At 42.9% G+C, this 15,263-nt stretch overlaps 1 protein-coding gene across 16 annotated transcripts in view; it reads right to left on the reverse strand.

The window, feature by feature from the left end:
* MAP4K4 (mitogen-activated protein kinase kinase kinase kinase 4) overlaps positions 1 to 15,263 on the reverse strand; it is a 162,571-nt gene that overhangs the window by 47,225 nt on the left and 100,083 nt on the right. For all 16 annotated transcript variants that reach the window (XM_075092595.1, XM_075092588.1, XM_075092580.1 and 13 more), the window contains exons 4-9: positions 11,635 to 11,760; positions 10,723 to 10,833; positions 7,772 to 7,862; positions 6,098 to 6,228; positions 3,728 to 3,782; positions 1,227 to 1,305 (exon numbers count right to left, since the gene is read on the reverse strand). In XM_075092595.1, coding sequence (XP_074948696.1) covers positions 1,227 to 1,305; positions 3,728 to 3,782; positions 6,098 to 6,228; positions 7,772 to 7,862; positions 10,723 to 10,833; positions 11,635 to 11,760 — 593 coding nt within the window. The remainder of the gene's footprint in view (positions 1 to 1,226; positions 1,306 to 3,727; positions 3,783 to 6,097; positions 6,229 to 7,771; positions 7,863 to 10,722; positions 10,834 to 11,634; positions 11,761 to 15,263) is intronic.

The raw sequence follows: 15,263 nt of genomic DNA on the forward strand, positions 1-15,263 counted from the left end.
GTTAGCTAAGCTGGAGCACCACCTTCCTATATTTACACTTCATTTGAACCCTTCAAAGAGGACCTCTCCAGACAGAAGTCACCAAACAGCTGCCTTGCCAAATGCCAACAACGGAAATATTCAAAATTGCGTTTTTCATCATTTGTCCTATCTTCTCATAACTTGCCACTGAGCACACTATCAAAACAGTTGAGTCACAGCAGCACCGGCTTTGGCCAGAGTCACTTTTTGATTGCTAGGTGCTCTCGACCTGCTCCCGTGCTTGAGTGGTGAACACCTCCACTACATGGTTAAGTGCAAAAACAACGGTTTCTATCAATTGCTTCGCTTTCCTACTGTAATCTGAGGCTGAATTCAAGGTAACTTCACTGTGGTTTTTTTTTGTTTCTCACACCTTAAGTGTTATTACTGTAAATATAAAGGTCAACGAAAGGCCTATGCAAATAATGGATTCCTTTAATATGCAGAAAGCAAGTATGAGAGAGGGAGAGGGATGCCTTCACAGTACAAGTGCATAAGTAAGTCAATCCGTGCAAAGACCAAGCCCAGCAAGCAAGCCAAGGTTATATTATGTTGATATTGAATAGGCAGTCAAATCACTTCATTATTTTGACAGGATCACAGCATCCTTTGATCACATTCAATCTATACGAAACCTCTTTCTAGGGAGTGTTTTTGTTTCATACACACCAGTTGCAACCAGTAACTGAGAGGAAATCCTCCGATACTAATGGATTCTTCTCAGCTGGCAAGAAGAGCACACTCAATTCCAATCATTTACAATAATTATAGTAAAAGCCTTCATTAGTTTTAACAGCTCCTTTTAACTTAGCAACTAGAACACTATAGTACTGTTCTGTTTCTGTGTTACGATACATCTGAGAAAACATACTGCATATTAAGAGTGCTGAGGGAGTTTATTTTTTAAAATATGGATCCACTTGTCACCTTAATACAGATGCTGCTCTGTCAAGACAAAAAGCTGGGCTTTTATTTTCACGCAATTCGAGATAAAATTTCTCCGGGACAAACAGAACTAAATAAACAATGCACGCTTCTTATTTCATGGTTTGATTCAGTGGCACGGAAGAGAACAACAGAGTGATTTTTGCTAGCTTAAATTGCTTTACAGTCCTGTGGAAGCAGTAACAAAACAGCATGCAATGAGACACAGGGAACATCACACTAAAAAAAAGGGCTACAAACAAGATATAACTAATACGTACCATTTCTTGGATTTTAACCGTGGGGGAGGGTTCCTGGGTATCAGAAAGAGTGCCCTCATGGGATGCATGTCACAGAGTGCTGAACGAACGAAAAAAAAACCGAACAGGAACATAGAGATGTTGGCTTAGTTGCTCTCTCTCAATACCAAGGCTTCAGCTTCCCCAGCCATTCCCACCATCCCTACCACACATGCAGCAGATGCAAACGGCAATACAACTAAATGGAATTAGCCTGAAATGCAAATGCCACAGCTGGATGTGCCAAGGGCGGCCCCAAAAAGAGAAAGAGATCGAGGCATTTATTAACCTTCAGACTCAACCACGATGGGAACATCTGTGCGCAGCCCTCCTCAAGCCCCAAGTCATATAACACATGTTCCGGTCAATAAAATATTGGGAGAAGATGATGGCAGAAGGGAAGAATGACACAGTTACTGTTTCAAATAAACTTCACTCCACCTGCCCTCCTCTCCCACTATGCAGGCAACTAAAACAGGATGCCTCATTTTTTTTTCTCCAGACTTGGAGCTTTTCTCTGTTCCAAGGTTTTGAAGCATTGGAGGGTCTGTACCAAAAAAAGGATTCCCTGCAGAACCGAAATGCAAACCTACGACTTTTGTCAAAAGAAGTACCCTTGGTTTCAGTGGACACTTAGTGGGAGTCCATTACGGACAGCCTTTCCCCCTGCTCCACAGCAAAAGCACCACAGCAGAGCCAACACAGCGAAACAAGGGAGCGGGGAGGGAGGCTGCCCAAGAAAGGATGCTAGAAGCATAACCCCTGTTTTTACCATCTTCCTATGCTTGACCTCTTGCACCACCAGTCTCAGCCTGAATAATGACTGCAGGAAGAGGTAACATTTTTAACACAGCAGAAATTCAGGAGAAACAGACTGATGTGAAGAGGATTCTGGATGCAGAAGTAAGGGGCCACAACCGTGGCAGAGAAGTCCCTTGGATGCCTGTGGATCCCATCAGACCACCAAGCTTAGAGATGGACCCTTTGGCCACCATGGAAGAAGGAGGCAGAGCCCACATGCCAGGGGACAGACCAAGGCAAGAGCTATTCAGCTTTTACATTGGATCTTTGCTTACTGCTCAAATACCCCTCTTGTGCTTTTACAATAAGAGGGGGCAAGCTCTGTTTCGGTTTGGAAATGAAAAAATATTATTGTTCAATTCCGTGCTTACAAAACCCACAGACACAGCTTTTAATTGAAAGCCACCCAGGCAACCCAATGCACTGAACAAAAAGGTACAGCAAAAAGGAGGTCAAGTGATAGCTCAAACGCTGTTAACACAGTGCTGGCTGAGGTGTCCTGGGAGCAGCTCTTACACGGGCATTCACACAAACATGCAATTGGGGGCGGGGTGGGGGGGATGACACCAAACCATCAGACCTCCTGAAACATCAGTCAAAACAAGAGCATTGTTCTTAGTTTTATAAATTTTACATTAACAATGACAAAACAAAACAAAAAAAAAATCAGGCAGCAGCTATAACGAAATGACCATGTTTTACAGCTAGGAAAATATCAATACTTCATTTCAACACGATTATTTCAAAGACAGAGGTTTCAAGCTAGGCTGTGGTGTGGTGGTTGTTTATGTGTAAAAATATTTAATTAACTCACTCTTAGGTACCTTAGGCTGTTATTTTTTAAATACAGAGCTCCAGTTCGGGTTGAGGGTAAGCATATTTGCTAGTTCAATAAGGTTTTTCATAAAAATTACTACTGAAAGCCAAAACATCAGGCCTAATTTCTTTTCTTGTTAAATCCTGTCTTCCTTGCACATATCTGCTGTTTGTCTTGATATTCAGAAAGAATAAGTAAGTGAGGGGAAAATATGCTGTAAAAAGTTGTGCATTCTTGGTTTGCAGGTTTCTGTCTCAAAAATACCCATATCAGCTGATGAGCATTCTACAACAGGGAGCATTACGTTCAATATTCTGTGTTGAAAATTGATTTACAGTTTAAGTCATGCCACTGCTAAGGAAGATCAACACCGCCCACTGACCAGTGGAAACAAAAGGGGAAGCAGTGTTAGCACTGCCCAGACCGATGGAAACCCAACACAGAACCAATTGCTACAGATGCTTTTTTCATTAAGGTTGGATTTCTCGAGGCCTCACTGCACCTCTCCCCGGCTGAGGTTTCAGCATCCCCGGCCAGGCCATATACAGACTGGGACACAACTCCAGAACACAATATACTCCCCATAGGAAGGAAACCCGCTGCTCAATTAGCTTCCAAATATTCCTGCTGTACAAATTAAATCACTGCAGTCTGCACTGTAGTGCTTAAACACAATCCTATCTTTATCAAAAGCATTGCTATTTATGGGATTTTATATTTATAGGGCAGGCAAAACCAAAGAGAACAGAAATAACATGAGGATACTTTCAGAAACCTCAAAACTAGGCTTAGATTACAACCAGCATCTCCCAAGTATATGTTTCAGTCTTAATCAGCCCACTGGAGAAGCACACGTATCACTTACGGGGAGCTCCTTCTGCCATCTCTATCGCTGTAATGCCGCATGACCAAAGGTCACTCTACATAAAAAGAGAGAGACCATATGTTAGTAGGTGGATTTACCCATTCAGAGAGTAAGGCAGGACTATTTACAGGGGCCCTGTAGGTGAGACTGAAACCAAATACCAAGGCTATTTAAATAATATAAGCTACTTTTTTCTGTAACAGTATCAATAAATTCTAGTTGTCATTTAATACCTATATATACACAAATGCACACACGTATTCATACAGAGTATGCAAACAATCCTTTCTAATAACACATAAAAATGTACTCACATTAGGATAATGAAAAATACATTGGCCCCTAAGCTAAGTCTATGAAACAACATAATTTTCAATCCTTGTTTACAATGGACTGAACATTTCCCTATAGTAGGTCCACAGAAAACACTGTACCCGTTACCCAAATAAAAGATGGAGATATGAAGACTGCAGGGTAAAAAAAACCCAAACCTGGCAGGTCTTTTTCAGTGTCTAAACCAGAAAATAAACAAATCCAGATTAGTGGAATACACCCAGTCCTGAACTTGTTTCTAGTCCCAATAATCAAATAATAGTTTTATCTAGGGGAATAGCCATCACTGCTAAACCTGCAAGAAGCCTCTGTTGGACAGATTGCTTGGAGCCAAAGCAAACGTTCCTTCCCTAACCACCTCAGCTTTGCTTGAAATGTTACGGAACAAGAGCCCTTCAGTGGGAGCCTTTCAAGGTACCACCTCTGGCCAGCGCCCCCGACTAGGGAGCGCCGGGGCGAGAGCCAGGAGGGTCACACACAGGGCAAGGGCTGGAAGAGTCCTGGAGAGGAACCAACTCCAGAGACTGCCGCAGCTTAAGGAGAAAACACTGGAGGATTCTGCTGAAAGAGAGCTGTCCTTGAGCAAAGCAGTCTTCACTTCTGGTCACAAAACTACTTTTTAAAAAATTAGTCAAAACTACTGAGCAAATAAGCTGCTCTTGTGCTACAAGCAGAGAAGCATTTCTAATGATCGCATTTTCAGACACAGCAAGGCAACCTTTTCTTTTGGTCCAATCCAGCCATTTGAGCTAAATTGCACAGCCTCATGATCTTACAAAATCTTTCAACCATGAATTTTTTTTGGGAAGAGCACCCTACAGGCTCCACCAGGAACAACAAACAGGCATTTTCAGAGGCAGGATGAGTTATTTTTCACATCACTACTGCATTAACAAATATTGCAGAGAGGTTTTCCTCCTTTATTAGATCATTTAATAGCCACCCTTCCTTCCTAATAACTGCATCTGCAAAGATAAAAGGCATTACCTTCAGTACAAATCGCTTTAGTAAAAAGCAATTAAATCAAGAGAAATAGGATCAATGGATCAATCTGATCAATCTTAGTCAAAAGGTACAAAAACACCAATTCAAATAATCTGGGTTTTTAAAATAGATTTAGACATACACAAATGTACTGATAGCTAACACCATTATCAATCTCAACAAATTAATATAATTGATATTCAGCTCTAAAATTCATTGTAAGGCCTTAATCACAGGCCTTCTGATATCTTTGTTGCCCTTTTTGGATAGAAGTTGGAACAACTGCATTAGTCTAAGTGAAGAGTTTTTAAAAAGCATATTTTCACATTTTTCTTTCCTTTTCTTTTCTTTCCATGCTTTCATTAAAGCAGGCTGAGAAGAACTTTTAAGATTACAGGATGCTTTCAGTAGAGAAATTTAACTTTAAATACACATCCATAATATTCTGAAGGGTAGTGCAAATGCCATCAAGCCAATTACGGTTTTGCAGTAATTAAATATTTGGTTTGCAGCAAACTATGTAAAAAATGATCTTTGCTGAGAAATGTTGTGATGGATAAATTTTTATCAACATGTATAGATGTATCTTGAAATCAGGAATAGGCACAGTTTAAAAGAGTTCCTTCTGTACTTCACTGGCTCTCCAGACGGTGGTTCTATTTAAGGCAACACCTAAAACGCATTGTTCTGGGTTACTACAATAACTGGGACATAGTCTAACACAATTTAAAGTACAATCATTATACAAATTGAGAACACGAGCATTTCCAGTTAAACTCTTTTTTGCCTCCTCTGAGCACTTACAGCACACTGAAGTCCTACTCCTTATGTCTCAAAGGTACAATAATAAAAGTAACAACTGATAAAGGCCATAATTTGACAGTGACCTATACCTTGTACTCCTGTAATAACAATATACCTACACAAAATAATATTAATCCTACAAAGCATGAGAAGTCTCAAAAACTGCCATTGCTCACAGACGTTCAGACTGCAAGTGTAGGGGTTTTTGCATGTTGGGGTGGGTTTTTACTGCAAACAGGACTCTCTTACTCTGTAATCATACGTAGCATCTGGATTTTCATCACAGGCAATAACTTCTGGAGCCATCCAGTATGGAGTTCCAATAAAAGTGTTTCTCCTGCCAACTGTCCTGTCCAGCTGAGCGCTCACACCGAAATCCACTGCGGGTAGGAAAAGAGTAAAATAAAATAAGAGGGGGGGGGAAAAATGCAGCGACTACTTCTGTAAGGTGATTTCGAAATAAAACCCTGTAGATGTTCCACGTGGGAGGACTGTGCTGAGCAGAAATATGATGATTAATAATGAGGCAGCCGGGCCCCTGTGGTTCACATGCAACATGCTTGGGCCACAAGCATGAAGAGACACGGCAGCGTACGACCACCTCTCTTGCACCTCCCACCGGCCTGCCTGTACAGGAGGGAGCATACAGCTGCAGAAATACTGCCTGGGAGGCTGACGAAGGGCTATCCCCCTTCCCAAATGGTAAAGCCAAGCACCCCTGCCTATAGAGAGGGAGCTGCTTCCCAAAGGTATCACTCGCGGTATGGGAAAACCATACCCGTGAACATGTCTCCTTTTCGGCTGTCCACCTTTCCTGCTCTAAAATTGGAAAGCAAAATTCATCTGTTGCTCAGCGAATTGCTCTCTGCTCTAATACACAGAGCAGGTGCATCGATAGGAGCAAAAGATGAGGATTATTCAAGAGGTGCCAACTTCGAGCACATATGCACACAGGTTGCAAAAGAGATGCCCGTTTCATTACAGGGCAATTACATTACAAGGGTGTTGTCCTCCCTTCAGTTCTCCTGCTCACGACAACAGTGATATATGCCTTTTTATACCAGTAGCTGCATGTGCTCTAGGAAGGCTGTGTCAGCTTCACCGCATCCGTCACCTGAGCAACACTGACAAACTGTTGTAGATGAGCTTGGTAGGAGCAACGGTTTGGGATCTATCGTGCTCCACTGTGGACCAAAAGGAGGAAAGCTCTCCCAAGAGCCTCCTCCTCCAGCAGCCGGGACATCTTCCCATGCCTCGTGCTGCAGGAAGGTATAATGCAAAACAGAAGGGATGTGGGCTGGGTGGGAGGGCTTCAGCATGGCTCTATATTTAACGAAAAAAAGGTGGCGAATGTAGCGCAATACAAACACAGAAGGTTAAAGTGTGCGGTAACTGGAAGAGACAGATTAAAGATAAGGAAAAAAAAGTGTTTGTTCACTTGGAAGGGAGAGAAGAGGCCAGGGGTGAGCATGGTTTTCAGCAGGCACATCAGAACCGCGTTTTGAACTTAATGCCACAGCTCCCTCGAGTGTGCCATCCAGATCGTATTTTTGTGTCCAGAATCTGCACAGCAGGTGCTATTTTAATTAAAGCCAAATAAAAGAGTGACTCCCATCACTTCCCCAGTCCAGAATAAAGGGAATCAGAACCAACCCAAGTCACGCTCTGCTTGGTGGGGGGCACAAAACAGTCCCCTCACCAATTCCCGCATGAAAGCCAACATGTTCTAACAAAATGCACGCCATCTTCCCAAATCAAGAGGAAATATGTGCAGGCGTGCAGGGCATTGATTCACATGGGAGCAGTGACAGAGTGCACATGCTTCAGAACATGTCGCAGGGCTCTTAGAGGATAAAGTCAATTTGGGAACATCAGAAAACAAAGGTTGGATGAATGAGGAAGTGGACGTGCACGTCTACTTACCAAGTTTCACTTCTGCGTTCTCTGTTAACAACACATTTTGCCCTTTGATATCCCTGTGAATCACATGATGGGCATGAAGATGTGCCAACCCCTGCATTAAGAAGAGGAGGGAGAGGACATTCAGAGTTCAGGTCTTGGCTTAGCAACAGACTACCCATACCCAGCACCCCCAAAGCTCATGGCACTGGCTCTCGGGCTTTTGGTCAGAGGCTGGGTGCAACGGGACCTGCAGGAGCCTTATAGCAGCACACTGCCTGCACAGCTTTTGGTAACGGAGCAGAGACACAGCTCCTGGGTCATGTACACACTGTACCTAAAGGGAGCCCAACATCTGCACTGTGCAAACACCTCTCAGCTATTGCATGAAGAATGTTCAGCTCCCAGAAAGTCTCCATGCAATGACACTGAAAATGGCATCAGTGTCAGCGTACGTCACTGACATCTGACATATAAAAGGTCACACAGAATTTAGTCCAGGCAAGAGGGGTGGAGGAAGAAAGGAGGCAGCATCAGCATGCATATATGCACCCCCGAGAAGGGGGTGGGAGGGTGAGGGACCGGCCATTATGTTTGAGGGCAAGGGATGACTGACAACAAACAAAAACTCTGCTGCAAAGCCGCAGTTCTCTTTTGTAGCCTCCATAAATATGAAGCCAGATAATTGTTCCTCAGGAAAAAAAAAACATGGAGGGAAAAAAAAAAAAGGCATGAGCATTATACTTTCCAAAGGAAACAAAACCTCCTGGCATACGGTGCTTTTTGTTGAGACAGCACCTGGATGCATGCCCCAAAGCGTTAGCCATGTGGAGGGAGGGCTGAGGAAGACATATGTTGCATTTTACTCTCTAATGTAATTGGGAGAACAACAGGCAACCCTCTTAGCAACTGCCTGTATTTTGGTTTCTCCTCAGCTCTCTGCTCGGAAAATTGTAGTCTCCGGTGGGATCGTCTTGCCTGTTCGTGTTGCCCTCATAGGCTTTTCGTGTTTTATGAAAAATAAAGAAATAGAACCTTTACAGCTGCAAGAGGTTAAGAGAGTAGTGGTTGCTGTAGAGAAATATTTCCTAACACATGTTCTTCATTAAATGATCATTTACCAGTTTGCCTACATAACCATTGGGCTATTTTCTTTTTTTAAAACAGCTAATGAGCGTGACAAAAAAAAACCCCCACTGTCCACAGCTCCTCCCCACACATGTCACAAGTGAATCAAGTGAACGGCTGATGTCCCTGAGACCCTTTGCTGGCTGCTAAGCCTAAGTGTGGTCTCATTTTTCACAGGAATGAAGCCTTTTCCACAGCTTCACACTGGATACTTTTTAAAGCCTTCTGCTATACTGACCCAGCCAGAGAGATAATTGTCTGTTCTCTCCAGAGTACCATCTAACCTTGCTGAAAAAACACATTTGGATTTGTGAAGGGAGGAGACAGACGGGCACGCCCCTGTTCTCCCGCAGTCCCCCGGCCCCTCCAACCACACAGGGATCCACTGGGTCAACCCTCACCTGTGCCTCCACCTGCACCAGTGTTTGGCACTTTAGCTCATTTTAACTTTCTGTTACACAACCTCTCTCCTCCATCTCTGACAAACTCGGTGTCAAGTCAGGTTTTGCAATGTCTCATAGCTATGTGAGTTTAGCATTCCTTTTTTTCCAGATATTCCAGTTCCTTCTAGCAAGCAATTAAGGCTCTTTTTGCAAATCTCTCACAGGAATGAGAAAATAGCTTTCACCTAACCCTTTTCTGAGGGAAATCATTTTCTCCTCTTCTCAGCGAGCATGACTACTTTACCTAAGCAGAACCTAGGATGAATGCAACCTAGCATGCAATTCCTCCAAGGTCACAAGTTCTCAAATCAAGGGCAGTCTGGCAGAAGTTAGCTTTCCTCATAATAAAGCATGCTATCCATTTGATTTGAAATACAGCCATCAGTAGGTATTCAACTTTTCTTCACCCTCGCAAACAACTTAAAATGTGCCAGCCCAAATGCCAGCAGCTGGACTCTCTCCTAGCGTTTGGAATTACAGCCAGAGACCAGAATCATGTCTCCCTCTCTCACCATCTTAAAATCACCGAGGCAGAGCAGATGTGTAACACAGACAACAGCAGCATTGATTTATGCAAGAGCCAGTGGTGGTTTCCTTTAACATAAAGCCCTTCAGAACTTCATTTATGATGAGGCAATTGAACAAACATACTATGTAGTGGTACGGGTAGGAGGCAATTTGTTTTACAAAGGAGCATGAGGAAAACCATACCAGATTTACTTAGCGCAGCAAACAAATGCCAATTCAAAAAGCACTTAAACTGTACCAACTGGAAATTAAATATGAAGAGTAATTAGTTAAAGCTTCAGTTTTAGAAAAACTGGTAAGTAGCATCCCTCTTCCTGAGAAACTTTTGCAGCGCCGTCTGCCAGCACTCCACAGCACACAGCCACATACGACGTAGCTGCTTACTCTAGATAGACTGCAGGAATATACAGTATGCGAAGACATCGCAGCACAGAAGTCCTGACCGCTGGCCTGAGCCAATAACTCCCTTCCTCCACAGACTTGATTAGGAGCAGAGAAAGATGTCTGCAAGCACGTTTGGAAAAGCCCATTCTGCACCCTATTGTGTTACAACACTGTGACAACCTCAGGCTTCTCAAAAAGAGTGTCTTCTGGACACTGCTTCACACCATCTACAACAGTTAAGGTCAGCAGTTCTTCTGCTGGCTTCTCATGACTAAAAACTGCTATTTTCTGCAAGGCTGCTGTTACAATACAGTACAACTCACACTGAGTTAAATGATGTGGAGCAGACATCGATCTGCTCCTACGCACTGTCCAAGCGATGACATGGCTAACAGCATTGATCAGAAACAGCTTCTTGCCAACCCTCAAGCTAGGCTACATCTCTGTAAGACTGATTCTGTATTTTCAAGTGTAGGAGACTATTTTCCTTACCCGGAGAATCTCTCTGGAGATATATGCTATCCAGTCTTCTTTCAGAGTATTCCCTTTCGTGTTCTTCACAAGGTCTGTGATAGAGCCTGCTCCACAAAACTCCATAACAAGCTGCAGAACAAATATCAGTATACAACCAACATCGAACACAGTTCCAGCTGTCTAGCGAAGCAAAATAATCAGGTTGCAGGATTGATTTGGGAAACCCTCACGAAGCGGAGAATATAATTTATTTTACATCTCTGCCTGGAAAATGGATGCAAACCAAATGTCTCTAATGTGTGTCAGACATATATGGAATATGTCTCACATTAGTTACCACATTTTCAAGGACTGATTTAATCACTGTAATTTAATGCTGGGAATCTGGATTTGCTCAGCTATGCAAAATGCATTAGCAGCAACAGGAGTAAGAGCACATCCAATGCTGAAGGAATCAAACTGATCACACCATTGCAACACATCTTGTTCTTTAACTCCCATTTATTTATGGAAGAACATGCACCAATGTCTGTACCGTGTCATTTCAAACCCAAACTTCAATCCTCTAGAGGGTGTAGATGAGGTGGGATGAGAAATGTAATGGGTACAATTCTCAAGTGCAGCTTTCTTTTTACAGCCACACATTCTCTCCATTCAGCTCATCTGCCTTATTCCCAAGAAACATGTTTCTATCCATCTGGGAAATCGGAAAAAAAGTTACTTAAAGAGCAAATCCATTGCTAATAGCAAATCGTGGTTCAGCCATCCTTTTAAGGATGCATGATTAGCCTATGTGATTCACTTATCTATCTGTTCAGACAAGCACCAAATTCTATTAGTTGGTCTTTCCATAATGTGATATTTCTGTCATCCTCAAACTATATCCAAAAGGGAAAGACTTATGAACATGCTTGAGAAACATCTGCTTACCCACAGTTGGTCGTCATGTCCTGGAGGACTTTTCTTAATGAAAGCACCATAATACGTTGCAATATTTCTATGATGAGAATATTTTTTTAGCATATTAATCTCCAGTTTGATTTCTTCTTCTTCGTCCTTTGGAGAAAAACCAAAAAACATATGTTTAATACAGCACGTGCATTATTTATTTCCTCTTCTTTTCTACGTTCATGCCCTCAAAATCCTGTTTATTGAGATGGTCTAAAACAGACCTTCACCATCCCAAGTTTTCAGCAATGCAAAAAAAGCAAATGAAGGATGTACTGGACTTTATTCAATAATGGAACAGGACAGAATCTGTTTAAAAACCCTGTGCTTGTAATACCTTAAACAAATACAGTGCTAGCAGGCTTTCATTCTGTGTAACCCAGAGAACCAGAAAACCAGAAAAATCCATGAATTTAAACACAGAGAAGTATTATTTCCATCTTCCTCATTTTTTTTCCTTTAATTTTGAAATTTGCAACCAGTTCTACTTAAATGCCAGACAGTAGCTCAGTGCAGCCAGCTGCCAAAGCAGGCCCTCTGAGGTGTGTGTCCTCATGGTGGGACCACAGGGCCCCTCCTCACTGCCAGCACGGGGCTGGCACAGGAAAGCAGAGGTGGAGATCAGGAATTCCCCTCACTGCACGGACAAGGCATTTGCCTCGTGCACAAGTTTCCTCCTCCTCCATCTGCCTCCGTGGAGGAAGAGCAAGTGCATTAGGAAGAGAGGGCTGGGAGCCCGGGCGGTAAACAGGATGCTGGGACACAAAGGCAGAGGAAGGATTTCCCCCGGTTCCCCCCGCCTCAGTGAGGTGCCAAGCAGAGAGCAGCTCAGGTGAAGGGAGGTCATCCCTTCAAAGAGCTGAAATGCATAATGCTATGCAACCACTCCTTAAAAACACTCACAATCCATTTTTGACCTGACAGTAGGACACGTTGCACGGAAGGATCTATGCACACTTTGAGGTGATGTCTGATCAGGCAGCCGGCAGATGCAGAAGAAGAAGGAGCAGACGCCGCCCCACCCCCAGCTCTCTCTCACCCCACCTAGGCAGTGGGAGCCTTCATCTAGCACCTCTCAAAGCAACGACCGAAAAGGCAGCTGGTGTACCCCTTTAGGCACCATCTCTATTCATTCCACAATCTTCTAGCCTTAGATATCCAGGGGGAAAATGTCTACCTCAAATTGATTCCAGGAAGAAACCGAAACCTCTGTTCCCTAGGGTGGCTGGCTGATGGAAATGGTAGCATGTATTTTGATTATCCTGTAATGTCAAAGCTGATTACATGAGAAAATTTTAAGCCTTAAACCTCCTTGCAATTTGTACCACACTAGCAATCAAATATCCTATTCACAACATATGCAGATGTTAATACTAAGTACATGTTAACTATTTATACACACTGGTATGCACGGCTTTAGCAAAAGAAACCACCCTTTGCTACAAAGAAAACAATTAGTTCAAATACACTAATAGTGAGGTGCAGTGCTTACTCGTAAATTACGAGAGAATTCCCAAAATGCACCAGGAATAACTATTCTTAAATCTTCTCATGACGCATCTTTAAAGTAGAATATGGTGTAGTTCTGGAACACTGAAAAAACCAGTAAGATAATCTTGTAGATCAAGGCTCCCAGGAAGAGGAGCCCTGGGAGGAAGTGTTATCAAAACAGCTTTTTGAACCAAAAGTTAACTCAGTGCTTCCTCAGCTGCTTCTGTTGTCCTTGCTGTTGTGTGATTTTTTTTTTCTTTACACCATATGCACAAAAAAAAGAAAAAATAGTAATACACACTTACACTAGAAACTACCACACTGAACTTTGAATTTAGGCAAAAAAAACTGTAACGGGAGCTTTGTTAAGCTTAATGGTCTGGGACTTAATCGCTGATAGGTTAATATGTGTAATTGGATTAATCTGCTACTTTGTACTGACTTTTTATATAAAACTTATTTCCTACCCTCAGCACATGAACACAATAGCTTTTACAATACAATGGGCAGGATGTCCTAAAGGATGTCCTAAAGGTTGTTCATGTTTACGTATTGTAACAACAGCCAAAATGAAAATGCTTAGGCAGGATCTATTTCTGAAAAATAAAATAATAAAAACCCCACCCCCAAAAAATCCCCAAAGAAGAACCAACAGCAAAAGCAGGTGCACATAGACCCAGCAGATCGCATGCAGCTACTGCTCTTTCAGTTCTTCCTTGTGGCTGTGTCAAAGCACCTGCTCAATGGCCTGCAGCAACCCCAAGCATGTCCCATAACTAAGGCTAACAATGGTCCTAAACTCCTATTTCAGCTGTCATTGAGCATTTGTCTACAACACTAATAGCATCTCACCTACAGTTCAACCCAGTCCAAATTCCAGCCTACAAAAATAAACTGATTCAGTAATTCTTGCCAGATTTTGGAGGACTCCACTTACTTAGTGTGGATCGATAACTCCCTGGCACTGAGTCCTGAAGACTTTGTGGCGACAGGAACTATCATGAAGATTAATCAGCACGGAGAAGGCTGCAGTACCACTGTGGTACAGCAACTGGTGTAGGATTAAAATAAAAAGAAATTAAAAAAAAAAAAAAAGGTGGCCGGACCAAAATTGTTCTGTTCCAGATTCAGAAACATTTTTTTTCCAGGGTACAACTGATTTCATCCTAATGGGGACATCTGAAAGAGGCCAAACAATGTGTGCCCTACCGGTGTTTACTTCTCCCCACTAAGTACAAAAGGAGAATGAGGTCATCAGCCAAGATCCAGACACCAGCCTTGCAGATGTCTCGCATCAGGGTGAGATGAATCCCACCCAAAAATCTCACCGGATAAGACCATTTCCGCACAGGTCTCCTTATGGACAGATGTGCCGCAGGGAGGGCAGGCTGCTGCTGCCTGCAGAGGGACCCTCCTGTGCAGAGGGAGGTGTTTCGGTGGCTGTCCCAGGATTTGGACGTGTGAGCCAGCCTGAGGGACGGAAGGTCCCTCACCTCCTCCTGACAACACACACGCTGCACCACCTCCACCACCAGCCCTTCATTTGCAGAGGCACCAGGATCACAACAGGGGAAAATTAAAATCAATTGAGGCGAGAGACTGTCATTCTCATGAAGGAATACAAAAGTACATCCTTTTTTCTTGGAGGAGAGAGGCAGCTGGTGAGCCCTTCCTAGTGATTTTATGCAGCTGGCATCAATTACCACTTTAAGCCATTATCTGTGGATACAAACTCCCATTGAAACCTTCTTTGTCTGTCCTGTGATGGGGCTGGTGCAAGTGTTTTATACTTACACATAAGCTGTCTGTTTGTGACAGCATGTCTGATTACTAGTAATTTCTGCAGTAAGCTATACTTTTGCAAGACTCATGTGGTTAAATCAAGCTTGGAGCGGCTTTCCTCTCCCTTTCTATGCATTTCCCTTCAGAGATTAAATGGACGCATCAACATCTCTAGGGGTTTCTAACTGCAACGCTGTTTTGTCAAAACTGCTTTGCCTGTAAGATTAAAAACTACATATGATGCCCGCACAGAAATCCACCTATATACATAAAGATCATTTCTAACCAGCTGAATTAGCACATTAAAAATAAAACCAGGCATGTTACCTCTCAGCGTG

Source organism: Phalacrocorax aristotelis, chromosome 1 (genome assembly GCF_949628215.1).
Source record: "Phalacrocorax aristotelis chromosome 1, bGulAri2.1, whole genome shotgun sequence".
Classification (NCBI taxonomy): domain Eukaryota; kingdom Metazoa; phylum Chordata; class Aves; order Suliformes; family Phalacrocoracidae; genus Phalacrocorax; species Phalacrocorax aristotelis.